Source organism: Oreochromis niloticus, linkage group LG9 (genome assembly GCF_001858045.2).
Source record: "Oreochromis niloticus isolate F11D_XX linkage group LG9, O_niloticus_UMD_NMBU, whole genome shotgun sequence".
NCBI classification, from domain to species: Eukaryota; Metazoa; Chordata; class Actinopteri; order Cichliformes; family Cichlidae; genus Oreochromis; species Oreochromis niloticus.
In genome coordinates this window covers 247,393-264,117 of record NC_031974.2, presented here as the reverse complement: position 1 = coordinate 264,117, position 16,725 = coordinate 247,393, and the positions used below count along the sequence as shown (strand labels likewise).

The 16,725-nt window shown below is 43.6% G+C and overlaps 1 protein-coding gene across 2 annotated transcripts in view; it reads right to left on the bottom strand.

Annotated features, from left to right (window-relative positions):
• Positions 1 to 14,008: 14,008 nt before the first annotated feature.
• dipk1c (divergent protein kinase domain 1C) overlaps positions 14,009 to 16,725 on the bottom strand; it is a 39,558-nt gene continuing 36,841 nt past the window's right edge. For both annotated transcript variants that reach the window (XM_013275870.2, XM_005468140.3), the window contains exons 9-10: positions 15,570 to 15,644; positions 14,009 to 15,080 (exon numbers count right to left, since the gene is read on the bottom strand). In XM_013275870.2, the coding sequence (XP_013131324.1) occupies positions 14,859 to 15,080; positions 15,570 to 15,644 (297 nt within the window). In that variant the 3' untranslated portion in view covers positions 14,009 to 14,858. The remainder of the gene's footprint in view (positions 15,081 to 15,569; positions 15,645 to 16,725) is intronic.

Here is a 16,725-nt window from a genome sequence, read left to right as displayed (position 1 = left end):
GCAGTTTGACCTTAATTTCTGTTGATTTAAGTTCAGTTATGTTTATTTGAACGGAGTTAATTTGGAGTTGATTTTCTAATTTGTTTCTTTGTAAATATTGTTTGGGTCACACAATGGTGAATAAATCACGTGCTACACTGGACAGCATCAGTCTCCAGCACTTCTTTGACCGCTTAAGTCAAGTCCTACCATAAGCTCCGAGGCATTGTGGAGAAGGAAACATTCTGTAGTCCCATATAGATGTTTAAACATTGGAAACAACAAGCAAAGTCCGATTATAACGTTATTGATTATTGATCGTAAAAATATTGTGGTCTGATTTGTGGCTGGTTCGTTGATTTTTGGTCGGAGCGTGACGAAGCTTGCAGTTCTGGAATCTGTAAGAGCTTTCTTTCAAAACCATGTATTGTTTGTTTGGTTAGCTGAGGCTCCGTGCTGATGAGGCTCCACCGTGTTTGTTTACTGACATTTCATGAAATGGTGTAACTGCTTTTGTGTTTGGTGGTTGTAGAAATGGATAATATGAGCGTTTAGCTGAGATTCACAGGTCTCTATGGATACCATGTATGCCAGGACTTAATATTAGTGAGCTTGTCTTACAGTACCAGGGCAAAAAGGTTTGGGTTCCAGAACAGTGTCGTCAGCCTTCTTTATGCATGTTGAACTTTTTTAATCCCTGGCTCTAATACTGCTACTCTATCAGATGATGGCAGAAGAGACGACTCTCTACAATTTACATTATCTTCTCCTGTGATTAAATGACAGATTAAAACAGATATGTATGGGAACATATGAGTAAATCAGTGTTGTTGAAGAAAGAAGAATTCTTATTTTTTATTTTATATTTCACTTGCTGGCACAACTGCTGTAAGAAGACTCTTAAGAGATGTGCTATCAGGAAGCGGCTGCAGTCTTTATACTTAAAATGGCACCACAGAAGGATTTGAAAGAGTGGACTTGTAAGTGTACATCCTTGTAATCCTAACATAGATTAGCATTATAGTGGCTCTTTTTATCAATACAGATATAAAGAGCCACATATTCATCATGACTCAAGTATTTGTGATCAAGGAAAAAAGATTTCAGAATATGTTAGGAGATATTGAATGGTAATGATTTCTATTGATATACTGATCTTTGTTGAAGTTGCAGATTTTCAGTTGCATATGATTCATTTGATTTGTGGATTTGATTAATTCAATTCAATGTTATTTATACAGCAACAACAGACTCCAATTTGCACATGTAAATGGAGAGTCGTCTTCACACACTAAGGTTAATTATGGAGTTCCATGGGGTTCAGTGCTAGGACCAATTCTGTTTACATTATACATGCTTCCCTTAGGCAGTATCATCAGAAGGCATAGCGTACATTTTCACTGCTATGCAGATGAAACCCAACTTTATCTATCCATGAAGCCAGATAACACACACCAATTAGTTAAACTTCAGGATTGTCTTAAAGACATAAAGACCTGCATGGCCTCAAACTTTCTGCTTCTTAATTCAGATCAAACTGAGGTTATTGTATTCAGCCCTGAAAATCTTAGAAATATGGTATCTAACCAGATTCTTACTCTGGATGGCATTACCTTGGCCTTCAGTAACACTGTGAGGAACCTTGGAGTCATTTTTGACCAGAATATGTCTTTCAATGTACATATTAAACAAATATGTAAGACTGCTTACATTCCATTTGTGCAACATCTCTAAAGTTAGAAATATCCTGTCTCAGTGTGACGCTGAAAAACTAGTTCATGCATTTATTACTTCCAGGCTGGACTACTGTAATTCATTATTTTCAGGAAGTCCTAAAAACTCCATGAAAAGCCTTCAGTTGATCCAAAGTTCTGCAACAAGAATACTGACAGGGACTAGAAAGAGAGAGCATATTTCTCCTGTATTGGCTTCCCTTCATTGGCTCCCTGTTAAATCCAGAATTCAAAATCCTGCTCCTCACATACAAGGTCTTAAATAATCAGGCCCCATCCTATCTTAATGACCTTATAATTCTATATTACCCCATTAGAGCACTTCGCTCTCGCTCTGCAGGCCTACTTGTTGTTCCTAGAGTATTTAAAAGTAGAATGGGAGGGAGAGCCTTCAGTTTTCAGGCCCCTCTTCTGTGGAACCAGCTTCCAGTTTGGATTCAGGAGACAGACACTATCTCTACTTTTAAGATTAGGCTTAAAACTTTCCTTTTTGCTAAAGCATATAGTTAGGGCTGGATAAGGTGACCATGAATCCCCCTTTAGTTATGCTGCAATAGGTGTAGGCTGCTGGGGGACTCCAATGATGCATTGACTATTTCTTCTTCAGTCACCTTCTTCACTCACTATGTGCTAGTATGCCTCTCTGTATTGAATCATACTTTTTTTAATTTCTGGCTCTCTTACACAACATGTCTTTATCCTGTCTTCCTTCTCTCAATGCGTCACAGCAGATGGCCCCGCCCTCCCTGAGTCTGGTTCTGCTGGAAGTTTCTTCCTGTTAAAAGGGAGTTTTTCCTTCCCACTGGCAAGAAAGTGCTTGCTCATAGGGGGTCATATGATTGTTGTTTTTGTTCTCTGAATGTATTATTGTAGGGTCTACCTAACAAAATAAAGTGGCTTGAGGTGACTGTTGCTGTGATTTGGCACTATATAGATAAAATTGAATTGAATTTAAAGCAAAGTGGATGAGCAACTATGTCATTTTACAGTAAGGTCACTTTTTGTGGAGAAATTTCTGTTTCAAATCTGAGACTCTAGCTGAACTCTAAATGCAAGTAGTTGATGTGAATTTTTTTTAGTTAAAATTTATTTTTATATAGACAGTGACAGATTTATGCTGATTTATCACACTTAATCACTAACACAAACACATTATATGTAATTGGCAACTTGATGCAGTTTATTTGCAGACTGATAGGAGACTGGCTCTGTCTTGCTGCTTTATTACTACTTTGAAAAACCAAACTTGTTTTGAGGATGGCAGCTGACTGCAAGTGGTTGCAGACCTGATCATCAACTTCAAGCAGCAAAATCAGTCATCAAGTTCATTGCAAGTGGTCAAAATACTTTTGGGCGGTCAGCGGTCTCCAACCACTGTTTTGTCTACTGACTTGCACAAAGTAGCAAGTCAGCAAAACAGGCAGTCAGGTTGATGGTTACTACTATGTGCATATCCCTCTGGCCTACTGTACTAGTGATGGGATTTCCGGCTCTTTTTAGAGAACCGGCTTTTTCGGCTCGGCTCACTAAAACGAGCCGGCTCTTTCGGCTCCGAACCGGCTCTTCAGGTTGTTTTGTTGCTTTAATTAATTTATTATTAACAATAATATAAAATTATGCACAAAAGGAATTACTAATGTAAAAAAAATCTGTGGTTTTATTTATATATGTTTATATATAAATATATGCGGTGGCCCCTAGAGACAAAGCACGTACATTTCTAGCATTAACTGAACACAAATTAGCATTTCGTGCGCACGTTATACCTATTTTGGGCCCTCGAAATAGTATTTCGTGGGCACGTTATACCCATTTCGTGCCCACGAAGTAGTATTTTGTGGCCACAATTTATTTATTTTTTGGACCATGTCATTAGAGGGGCTCCGTAAATTTGAGTTCTAAGCATCCCAGAAATAATTCAGAAAAGCAAAAAGTGAAATATGACTTTTAAAAACACCAGTGTAGGCTTATAAGGCCATGAAGGTAAAAAACTGTTTTTGGCGAAAATGACATCACTTCCGGTTTTGGGCAGATAATGGCAGACATGTTATAGTTCGCGCTGACCTCTATTCCAGTGTTCCGAACAGCTGATCGGATTGGCAAAGCGTGTTTCTGGAATATTATGTTTTTGTTGCTGCAAGTGCTTTTTATGCAATTTTTGCTAAGCTATATGTGGAAGGAAACCGTGACCTAGGACAAGCTGATGGCATAAGATGTACGTACAACTCCTCCGGTTTCATATGCAAAAGAAATTATTGCGCTAGCTTATGTGTCTGCAATTCTACAGCGATTTAAAAATAGTTATGCAAAACGGAGCGTGCCCACTCTTACCAGTTTTAAAGCGGTTAATTTGGTGCCAGTAGAGATTAAGTTGTTTTTTTCCTGGGTGGCTGAACATCTGCTATTAGTAAATGTTATGAAACAAATGTAAAGGCTGTGTTAATTCTTTTCTAATCAGTTTGTTTGTTGAGAAGTCCCAATGTACCAAAAGCTCAAGTTTCAGACTGCCAACCATGGTTCAGACAATTTGTTTTTTTTCTTCCTCTTGGTTCTGTATGACATCACTAAAAGTCGATATCTGTTGTAAGCAACTGAAGGGCATAAACAAAGCTCAGTCTAAGATAAATAAGGAATATTTTAAATAGTGAATCATGTCAGCTCTTAAATGGACCCTGGTGACAATTACGGTGTGTTCACACCGAACGCGATAGAGGCGAGCGAAAACGCCCCAGATGCCCCTAATTTAACGCGTGCACTGTCAAATGTGGGAGGAAGTTGTACCAGACGATATCTTTGCTAGATGGCAGCTGTCGAGCTAGCGTTTGAAGAGAGAGACTCCCTACTCTATTTACTGTGGAGAGCAGAGCAGCAGCGTTAAGGACGTCCTCGCCGTACCTGGGTCCATCAGGTTCTCCAGAGGCGTGAGCAGTTTGGTGAGTTTCACCATTTGCTCCAGGAGCTGCACCTGGACGACGGCTGCTTTCAGCGGTACCACCGTCTGTCCCTCGCTCAGTTTGAGGACCTGCTGCTGCGCATACACGGCGAACCAATTTCGCAGTTATAAATCTCTGGAGGCGCACATCCAGTTCACCAAGGATTGGGTACAAGATTTGGCTATTTTTAAGCCTTCACGTTTGTGAATTCGTCGTCATTCAAACAAAGGTAAGGGCTTTCTGTCCTGGTCACTGTGTCCTTGGGCAAGACACTTTACCCTACCGCCTACTGGTGTTGGCCAGAGGGGCCGATGGGGCGATATGGCAGCCTCGCTTCTGTCAGTCTGCCCCAGGGCAGCTGTGGCTTCAACTGTAGCTGGCCTCCACCAGTGTGTGAATGTGAGAGTGCATGAATAGTGGAATTGTAAAGCGCTTTGGGTGCCTTGAAAAGCACTATATAAAGGAGCGGTCATACACACACAAAAAAAATCCAAGAAATGTCACTTTTGGGGACAGTGGAAATCTTTGCAATTCCACACACTTCCACTAGGGGCAACATAGAGTTATACACAGATTGCGAAAATTTTTGGGGGCAATGTCATACACATACACAAAATATCTTAAAAATGTCACTTCTGGGGACAGGTGAGATTTTTGGATTAAAATATGTTTTAGAGCATGCTGAACGCTGTTAGAGGTAAATCTAATTGGGGACTGTGGTTTTGGTCCCCAAAGGTAGAGGTGTCCCCAATTGACTGGTGTGTGAGCTGATAGAAGTCCCCAATTGGGACACAAGCAAACTCACACACACACACACGCACACACACACACACAGACACACACACACACACGCGCGCACACACACACGCGCACACACATACACACACACACACACACACACACACACAGACACACACACACACACACACGCGCACACACACACACACACACAGCTGCAGCAGGCGTAGTCTGCAGAGTTAATAGAGCCGATGGAGCATCAGTGGCTGGTGGGTAATGCAGCGCTGTCTGATGTAAGAACATTTCTGAGGGAGGAGCCACCAGGCTCAGGTGTTCGCTTTGTTCTGACTGAATCCTCTGAAGAAAGAGCACAAAGTCGTCATGCGGAGCAAAAACTCTTCAAAGCGTTTCAGAATCAGGTTGTTTCTGTTGCATGAAGCTGAAATCGTCTCTCCTGAGCTCGTGTCTGTAACCTCTGCACTGATGGCGTGCACATGTTTCTGCAGGCTGAAGTCACACGGGTCACTCGGTGTTTCCGTTACTGGTGTTTATGACTTTAAGATGCAGGAATTTAGCAAAACTTTCTTCATGAAAATTAAACATGTGGAGGGTCAAAGGTAAAATCTGTAATAATAAAAATCTTGTCGTGGATCTTTTTGACTCCGTCAGGTAAACTGTGACTCTCTCAGGCCATCGGGGCCTCGGTGTGGGTCAGGGTGGTGAGCTACAGCCCGAGGCGGCTGTAATGTTACACCGACTGTTAGTTTGACCTTCTGGCTTTAAAGGGTCAGGAGTCTGACCAGTAATCACCCCACTACACTCACTGGTCACAGACCACTGTGGGAACTCTGAGGGCCAAGACACTGACATCCATGCGCTTGAAGAGCCGAATGATTAGAAATAAAACAAAAAGCTGCTGCCTACTGTTGAGCTTACAGCTGTAAAGTGGTCAGAAACCATCAGCCTGTTTCTTCACTGGGAAGTCTTTATTAGCATCAGGCCTCGCCGTGGCGTCACCAATCACCCTGCACCGACTTCAGAAACATCTGGAGGCATCGTGGACATCAAGGGAAGAAGGACAGATGAGAAATGATGTGCAAAGGTGGCTGAAACAAAGCAGACTGTAGTGCTCTGACTGCAGGCGTCCTCAGTTAAACCTTCACTATTTTAAATTCTGGCTTCTTCCCCAAAAACCTCCAAACTGATGTTTGAACTAGAAATCTCCCAAACTGCACCTCAGATATCTGACAGGAAACATTAAAGCGCTGAGCAGCGGTTCTGTCAGGATCACTCCAACTAAAGGTTGATTGTTATTCCATCTGTAATAACACGTTTGTAGAGCTGTTCTGGGTTACACTGCCTTCACTGTTTGCTTCATACATGGAAACACTCGCTGGCAACAGCAAGTCGATCATATCCTGTGAGCAGCACTTAGCAACAGCAGGGAGGAAGAACAGTGAGAGACCTCCGACAGAGCCATGCTCAGAGACCGACAGCCACCTACCATGACCTTAACTCTGTGTTTTATCTGTCTAATCCACAGACAGGTGGATGATGGGTCTCTGGTGGGAGTATGGAAGACTTTTGAGTCCCACCATCCACCCTGCTGATTCCAGGATGACCTACATGTAACCGTGTAGGTTTCACTGTAGCAGGAAACAACCTCTGGATGTGCGAGGACATCAAGTCTGCCTAAGCTGTTCTGCTTCTGTCAAAGGTAAATCTGATCTTTGAGCAAAATCAGGTCCGTCGCAGTATCCGAGTAAAGCAGGACACAGTGGCTCACAGAGTCTGTTTCCTTTGGGAGATCTGCTGTCTTTAGCCTTTTTCATCCTGGCTTTGTGTTCTGCACTGATGGTTGAAACATCCTTGACTGCATCGTGGATGGATCTGTGGATGAATGTGAAATCAGAGCAGCAGCAGCTGGTTTGAGTCAGCTGCAGGAAAAATGGATTAGTGATGGAGCATGTTTGTGTTTCATGGTGCATAGACTGTGAATTACACATGGTGAGGTCACTGCATGTTAATGTATGCTAATGTCAAGCTGTAACTCTGAGGTTCTCATGCTGTGAGCCCCAGTGTTGGTTTTTCTGCTGCAGACAGATCCTACAGAATATCTGTCCTTCATATTTCAGTCTTTATTTTGCATTCTCACCATGTTTCTCCCCACTCCCTCAACCTTAAAATAGAAACGACAGCAGGCTTTACCTACATCAGATATGAACAGCCGGCTCAGCTTCCGTAAGAACACTTATGGGTTACATCTGTGATCCTACATGAGGTTTTACCCTGATCATCATTTTTCAGCCTGTAGGCACATGAAAAATGGTTCTCTTCATCAGTGACATTGCAGCTCACACACTTTAAACAAGGAAAATATGGGCCAGTGGGGGGGGGGGGAAATTTCTCCAGAGAGAGGCCCTGTGGGTGTATCAGTCTGAGCCACGGGGGTGGCTTTAGCTTATCCTGTCTGCCATAAGCTGAAACCAAAGGCAGGTCATCAAACCGTCACAGGGCTAATACAGAGAGACAAACACCTCCCACACCTACGCCTATGACCAGTTTAGCTTCATCAGTTCACCCACACTGCCACAGGGGGAACACGACAGCTCCACACAGGAAGACCCCAGAACACCAGGAAGGTCAAACCCCTCCTGCTGAGTGTGAGCAGCACTTCGCTGTGCCTGATAAGAATCACGTCATTGCTACGTGCTGCACTTCATCTTATTGCGTACGAACATCCTCCAGGCAAAGTGACGCAGTCTGGATCGCGTCAGGTGTCAGAAAAGCTGAAACAGCCCAGCGCGTGTGGCGATCAGCTCTGAACTCATTAAACCATTTACTGAGACCACGAGAACTCACGCGTGTTCATGAATACATCAGTATATCTGTGCCGGGGCCTCTGGTGTCAGGTCGTGTCGAAGGACCTGTAAAAGCACAGGTTACATTACACCACTCCCACTCTGATCACTCCCAGAAACTCCACCTCAGACCCCAAAACCAGCAGAGAGAAACCACGAGGTCCAAAACCAGTTTCAGTCCTTACTGGAGTCTAAAGGCGAGCAGCTTCAGTAACTCTGTTCTTTAAATGCTTCAATGCTCTGAATAATTTGTGCCTGAAACAGGAAGCACATGTTGGACAGATTTAATGCACTGATCTCAGACAGGCTGCTCGGTCAATATGATCATCAGTGAGGCATCTCATGTCAGGGCTCTAGCAGAACTGTTCTGTAGTTTTAGATAAAGAACAACTACATTTTCTCTCTGCAAGTCGATCTTCTTGTTTTCCTCTTTAAGCTTCTTTTCCTCAGTGAAAGAAGCTGAATACGGAGCAGCTCCTGCACTGTAAAGAAAATTGTAATATAAAAGTATTTTACAGTTTTGTACTGTTTTTCTAGAATATCATTAAATTTACATAAATAGACTGATTTCACATTGCAAATATAAAATAACATAAAATCACTGTAAATGTAATAAAACATAATTTTCTTGTTTATTAAATGTATCTGTCTGTACATATGCATATGTAGATTGTTAAAATACATTCACAAATGTATCATGATTTCACAAATATTTGTCCGTTATTTGAAAGATTGAACTGTTAAATTCAAACGTAATGCTCTGGAAAAATATATAAAATGATTCTTATAAACCTTTTTACAGCAAATATTTAGGGCGATCGTGGCTCAAGAGTTGGGTGTTCGTCCTGTGATCAGAAGGTTGCCGGTTCGAGCCCCGGCTCGGACACTCTCAGTCGTTGTGTCCTTGGACAAGACACTTCACCTACCACCTACTGGTGTTGGCCAGAGGGGCCGATGGTGCGATATGGCATCCTTGCTTCTGTCAGTCTGCCCCAGGGCAGCTGTAGCTGCCTCCACCAGTGTGTGAATGAATAGTGGAACTGTAAAGCGCTTTGAGGGTCTCGAAAAGCGCTATATAAATGCAATCCATTACTGTTATTTAAACCAACTGTTAACTGTATATTTAGGTATTATTATTCCTGTTGCCACATTCATTGACCTTGTTTATAGGTAAGTTCATTGTTCAGTCATATTAAAATGTTCCTAATTTAATGTTTAAAAGCACTTGAAAAAGGCAGAATCCCAGTAAAATTAGGGCAACAAACTGTATTGTCATCACTGAAAATAAATGTATTTTTATGAGAAAGTTATTTTCTGGTATTTTCTGGTATTATTTTGGCGCCCCAGCTGCTGGAATATTACTGTTTTTTTAGGATTTTTTTTTAACAGTGTGTTTATGGAGGGTTTTCCATGACGCTCCGTGCAGATGAAGCAACTTTAATGTTTCACTGCTCGCTCGCTCCCCCTCCTCTTCATCACAGCTCAGAGGGTTTATCGCTCCCAGCTCGGACCTAACATGCTGTGAAATGAACTCGTGTAGAACAGAAGCAACACGCACTGTTATCAGCTTTTATCTCGTCAGCTTTAATTGAACGCGAGCAGAGCGGCAGAACTCAACCGGACTCCATGATTGGTTAATTAAAGGCACACAGTGATGCAGAGCACACAAAGTGGAAATGTGTGGGACAGTCATGGTGGGCCTAACAGACTGTACATAAAGGATGGACACAGCCTCTGAGCTGAGAGTTCATCTTTGCTTTTTCAAAGCTTCAAACCAAAATGTCCGTTTGATTTGAAGACGTGGTAACGAGCAGATGTTAAACTTTGCTGAAAGTGGGCTCCACAGATGTTTGAGCGTTCATTACTTCAGCTCTCCTCCAGCTGCTCTTCTGTGATTGACGTCTCCATGATCGTTTCCTCCTCTGCTGTCGGTCTGCTCACGTAAACTCTTCTCTCTCGTGTCACTAAACTGAAGTGATTCTGTTGTTATCAAAGCCCAGGCGTGGCTCCTCTCTGGGATCATGAAGACCAGTTTATGTGGCTGCTGGAAACATTAGATATGAGGAAATTGGATGCAGATGACTTCACTGATTTCTGATCCAGGAAAACGTCCGGGCTCTCTCAGGCCAAACTGGCTCACATTTCTTCTTTTATTTCCACAGAAAGTGAAATCCCATCTGGGGCTGCAGCTACGTACTGACCCGGAGATGGAAACAGATCACATCAAATATCATTGATTAGAAATCTAAAAAGGAGCCAAGAAACCTTTTAAAACAGGAAGTCCGAGCTCACTTCTCTGATTTGCAGCAGCAGCAGCTGTTCAGACGTTTGGAGAGGCTGAACAAAGCCCGAGGACTGAAACAGTAAACCTCTCACAAACAGCCCGGACAAACACTCCCACTGGAGGCTTCTCTGCAAATAGTTTGTCTCCATGTGGGGAAAACATCCCTAAATCCAACATCACACATCAGACACTAAAAATCACACAAACATAAATCTGTTATGATCTCATGCTGTTAAAGAACCTGAGAAATATTTCTCTGGCAAACAGCCGGAGTTGCAACAGCACAGACTGAGCTGCTCTCACTGCGTGGACAGGTGCAGCTCCAGACTGGAAGATAAACTGTGTTAGAAACATTGTTAGTGTGATGCACTCTGCATGTTTCATCTCTCTGTGCTCCTTCCTGCCTGAAGAACATTTACTATTATCTATTATAGCTCAAAATGATGGAGTTTCCAAACCCAAGAAGCAATAAAAAACTATGAAAACAGCTCGATACACACAAATCTGTATCTGTAATGTCTGAATATAAAGCTGCTGCCTCTCAGCAGTCGTTGGAGGCGGACACGCCTGTAAAGCTGGGTGACCTTAGCTCACCTGCTTGCTGACATTACTGTCAGCAAAATAATACCTGAGGGAAGATGTCCCATCACTAGCCGTACTAACGATATGATGTTAACGTATCTGGAGCAACTGGTATGAGACAGCATGTTTCATTTAAAGGTGAGTGATGTGGAGGATCTAATGCTGACACATCACAGCTACAAACACCTGAAGAGAGTTCGCTCACAGGTGGTTGGCAGCTGGGGGGGGGGCACAGCTGTCATTATGACTGGGCTGAGGCTACGTCCACACTAACCCGGATAGATTTGACAACTATGCTCCGCGTCCACACTAGCGTTTTCAGTCGTTTTCACAGAGGTGTGCGTCCACATTGAAACGGATGAAAACGCTTACGTTCCAGTCCTGCGCATGTGCAAAAGAGAGTGAGAATGAAAGAATTTGAAGAAAAGCTATCTGGAGGGTTATCTGCTGTATAACGCCCTCCGCTATGAGGAAAACGCCGTCTCAGTGTGGACGGGAGGCCAAAACGGAGAGAAAACCATGCATTTTCAAACGAAAACGCATTAGTGTGGACGCAGCCTGAGGCAGCGGCGTTAACAGGAGGTAGCAGCAGAAAATGTCTCTCAGGTGTGCAGTGTTTCTTCAGATCAGGCCCATCATGGGCATCATGGATTAACACAGCGGTCTTCTCGGGTGTCGGGACCTCCTGTGCTGCACTGATTCATCAATTTTAATAAATGTGTAGTTGTGTTGTGTAGACGGGGGTGAAATAAAACGCCTCTGATCTGCTGTGAAATAAAACTGTGAACAAGACAAACCGGCCTGTTGCCAGAAGGGGAATATGAACTTAAAGCAGCAGCTTAAGCAGCTTTGCATGCCGGCAGCACAGACACAGCGTGTGGCCCAGTGTTTAGCAGCGCCACGGTCGGCGTGCTGCTCAACTTAAATACCCACAAGGCTGTGCTTCCACCACAGGGAGGCCTGTGGTGTCTGATATGACAGGAACGAGATCAGCGTTTGAATCTGCAGCACACATCATGCTCTCCTCTCTGCTTTCCAGTAAAGTCTCTGGAGCGTTTTCAGTGTGAGCTCTGGCAGCTCTCCAGCTGAGTCCTCTCCATGAAGCTGCTGTGGTGACACGTCCAGGAAGCAGAGTGCAGTGGAATTAAAACACGCCAGGGACGCATCAGCAGCTCGCTCACATTTCTACACCTGTAACGCGAGGCCTCAGACGCCTGGAATTCCCTCTCTGGGGCTCCGAGTTAAAAGAGTCAAACAAAGAAGGAGTTTCCTGCCAGAATGACTGAATCCCAGCTCGGAGATCTGTGAGTGGACAGTCTGGGCAGTTAGTGTTACGAACTCTTACCATGAGGTCAAGTTTGCACGTGGCAGATACGTGCATGACAGCTTTCCACAGGTACCACAGGTAGTGCATGATTGTTGGATGTTTCAGATCATCAAATGAATATTACTCACACAGCCAGCATCAACTTCTGCTCGACCGTCTCTGGTTTTCATAAAAATGGTGAAAAAGTTTAAACGTATGTGGAGAAAATTTTAGCTTCATGTATCAAATCATTTTCAAGATCTGCATCTTTTTGAAAAGCAGTCCGTCGAGTTTCAGGGCTTTATTCCCAACATTGAAATCTGTCTTTTCTTTTCTCACCATGAAATGAATCTGAAACTGAATCCTATCATGTCCCATGAAGTTGGGAAGCTTCAGGTAAATCTGGGGCAGGTTGGATGAAGCCTCTGACATGTTGTGTCTACCTCGTGTCTCCTGCTGCTTCTTCATGTCTGTTTCCTTCTTTGATTTCTGCACAAACGCTGAAACTCGACGAGCCCGGGGCCTTGCTGTCTGGATGAGGAAATAAAGATGGATGTTGCTGCTGTCAGAGAAAAACCCACAGAGCTCGAGTCCTGATTCGTTCGCTTCTTCTCAAATCTCGTCATTTTGCTTGAACTCAACCACCTGAGAAAAAGACGTGTTGAGTTATGGATATTTGTTTTTCAGTGGTGGAAACAAGCCTCCGTAGTTCAGTTTTGAGTTGGTGTTCTGATCTTTACAAAGCTTTGCCTGTGTAAGAACATTTATGTCTGATAATACAGTTCGTCACATTAACGGGAGAGAGCGGCGCTCGGTTTGTTTAAACTCATTGCTGACATGCTTGGTTGGGTTTGCTCAGACGCAGCAGCTGGAGGAGATCCGAACACATCCAACACGTCCCGGTCTGCTGTCTCAAACTGAAAACAAAATATCTCGAACACCTGTTTCTGCTGTACAGCTCAGACTGTGAAACACAGAAATCCATCAGTGAGCACAAACTGCACACGACAAAGGTTTGATTATTCAGCTGGAGAAACCCAACACTGCTCGTACAGAGGTGAATATCTGTGTAACTTATTCAGCTGGACTCTACTGAGGCTTTAAAAAATAGGGGCGTGGCCTCTTTGACTGACACCTGGATGATGACACAGGCAACTGTAGCTGCTAGCTGTCTGCTAGCTTCACCTGAACTGCACCTCTGGATCGTGTTTGTGCTGCTGGAGCCTTTTGGAGCATTTTTAATGACAATATGGCGACTGTGAGGTTGCTATAGTAACAGACCATCCAACAAGTGTGAGCTCAGGTTTGGTGAGAGAATTTCGAGGATTTTTACTGGACGTTGCAGAGCAGTAATAAGCAGGTATCTGTGACCTCTGAGTTTGTGCTGAGGCGCTCTTCCCTTTCGTGCAGATACATGTTGGTCTTAAACAGAAAAACTTCCCAGAGGCCTCGCCAGGTGACAAGATGTCTTCTTCACTAAGACATTTGACCAAACTATCAGTGTGTTTTCCAAAATCTGTTATTTTAATACAACATGGACACATTGTACTTTGTAGGACAGATGTTTTGGTACAAATCAAACACACTTTGGATGGATGATGTATGTTTTATTGGTATCTGTCTTTGGAACCTGAAAACAGTCAACAACAGGACAAAAACATTAAAAACCTTTAAAAGAGGCCAAAACAGCCGTGAATCAAACATCATTAGTCATACGTGTTACTTTGTATCTCAGCATTTATCATTTAAACACATTTATTTTCTACAGTTTCTCTTCAAATGAGAGAGCTTCTTTTGAATAATCTCACTGAGACTAACCGGTAACGTAAAAGGAAAATAAATCTGCACGGATACACGGTTCTGTGACGAGATGACACGTGAGGCGTCGCTGAATGTTTCCACACCCGCTGTGACCCAATCAGACGTTCCCAAACGAGCACCTGGATGCTCTTGAGCTAAAGGTGATGGATGGAGGTCAAGTTGTTCCACAGCAAACCAGTTCTTAGATCAAAGTTCTCTTTGTTGGAGGTAAAGTTGGACCTGTCCTGAACTCCACCTTAAGTTCTGCTTAAATTTTACAAACTGGGAAGGATGAAACGTCCTCCACGGGGAGCGTGGCAGCGAGAACACCGTGATTTTCGTGTGTGTGTCCAAAACTGTTCATCATGATAAGAGTTTGATTCACACTGAGGCCAAAAGTTTCACTGTGTGTCTCTTTGACATGCAACCTCCTGAAGGAGTCACTTTGAGTTATACTCAAAGAACAGGAGTGGCTCAAACTCTGGTTCTGGACCCAAAAATGTGTCAGTGGATGAGCCTTTTCCCATCAGTGAGGGGCCAGTCTTACCTGGGGTCTCTGCCCATGAAGAGACCCGTTGATGGTTTTAAAACGTTCTCTGGTTTTCTGAGATGCTCCACCCATATCGACCTTCTCATTACAGCTCAAAAGTTCAGCGCAGTGTGGGCGTGGCCTTTCCCCTCCCACGCCTCTACACTTTCATCTGAAGTTCCTCCCTCCTGGATGAGGCGCTTCAGGATGCTGAAGAGGCGCTGATGGACATCCCTGCCTCCTCCTCTTCCTCCACCACCACCTACGTCCTCCTCTGACTCCTCCACGCCCCCTTCAGTTGCTGAACACTCCTGCAGAGCTCGCTGCAGCTCCACCTGATGGAAAAAAGACAGTTTCAACACCAACATCACATCTTAGTGTCTAATCCACAAAACTCAGGACTTTAACTGCTGTCCTACATTAGATAATTTGCAGTTCAGGGGATTAAAGTCAGCTCAGAGTCGGATTTCATCCCTGAAACCAAATTATTATCCCTCCATCACTGGAATTCCAGAATGATGCTGGTACTAGTTTCCCTTTAACGTTGGAGCTTCCTGGCTGAGGTTGTATTAAAATGATCTCTGAATCTACAGAAACACTACTGGCTGCTTTGATTGGCAGGAGTCCTCCACATGTTGCTGTCATTAACCCGGACCTCTGCACTGTGGATGTGCTGGAGCATTTGTAATGGCTTGGTGTGGAGTACAGTCCAGCTGATACGGTTCACAGACACAGGAGGACATGCTGGTGTGACAGAGCTGGATGCTGGGATGGGGTGAGATGGAGGCAGAATGAACCTCTGAAGATGTTTTCAGATACATTACCTGCAGAGGGAGCGCTGCTTTGGCCCCAAGCAGCGTGGGAGAAAACCAAGGTCTAAAAATCTTCTCACAGATCACCTGAAGATGAAGAGGAAAAAGTCACAAATCACACATCAGACTCTCCAATTAGATGAAAGAAAACGCATGAAAGAGCCAAACAGGTGCCAGCTACGTAATCACAGAGGAGAAGAAGAAATCTGCAAAAAAGGAAAGTTTACACGTAAAGAAAAGTGAAGAAAAAGAAGAAGGAGAGGTAATCACAGAGGAGGAGCAGTGAGTCTCAGCAGCACCTGATTGGTTCATCTGTATGCAGATGACATCACACACACACACACACACACACACACACACACACACACAATGACTTCTTTCTCTGTGGAGATGATTGGCAGGTTGAGGGTCATCGCTGGGTGCGCCCAGGAGACACCTGTGGAGCCTCACTTCGGCCAATAGGAAGGCAGCATGTTGTCCGCATGTCATCATCACTCATCTTCATCTTCTCCTTTCTTCTTCGTCTCTTTGTTCTTCGCCTCCTTTCTTCAGTTTTGGTTCAGTTGTCAGTTCAGCTGTTTTCTCTCCTCTTTTGTCTCTTTGTTCTTTTTTCTTCATCACCTGAACTCTTTCCCACTTCCCTCCTCTCTGCTCTGACTTTCTCTTATTTGTGGTGATAACTGATTTTGTTCTGTCTCTGGTTTCTGTTACTTTCTTTTAAATTTCAGCTTCCTGTCCTCTCTCCTGTGATCCGTCCACTCCGTTAGCTTCTACGGTTCCCGCCTCAGACGTCGCCGTGTTTGCGCCTCCGGTCGTCACCTGTTAGAGAAACAGTTTCCGTCCGTCTCATATTTAAACGTCCTCCTTTGGTGGATGAATGCAGGTATCACGTATCACGAGTCATGTGATACGGGGCGATGAGAGTCTGTCCTGGTGTTGTCACGGCGATGGCGATGATGACGGAAATGTTGGGCTCAGCTTCTTGTGTCCTTTATCCTCCGAGTTTGACGGGCCGATGAGTCAAAACAACTTAAAACTAACACAGATAATAATAATAATAAATTATAATATTATTATAATATACTACTAATAATAATAATAATAATAATTCTTCTTCTTATTATTATTATTAGATTTGTGATTATAATTTGATTTAAAATAATTTAAA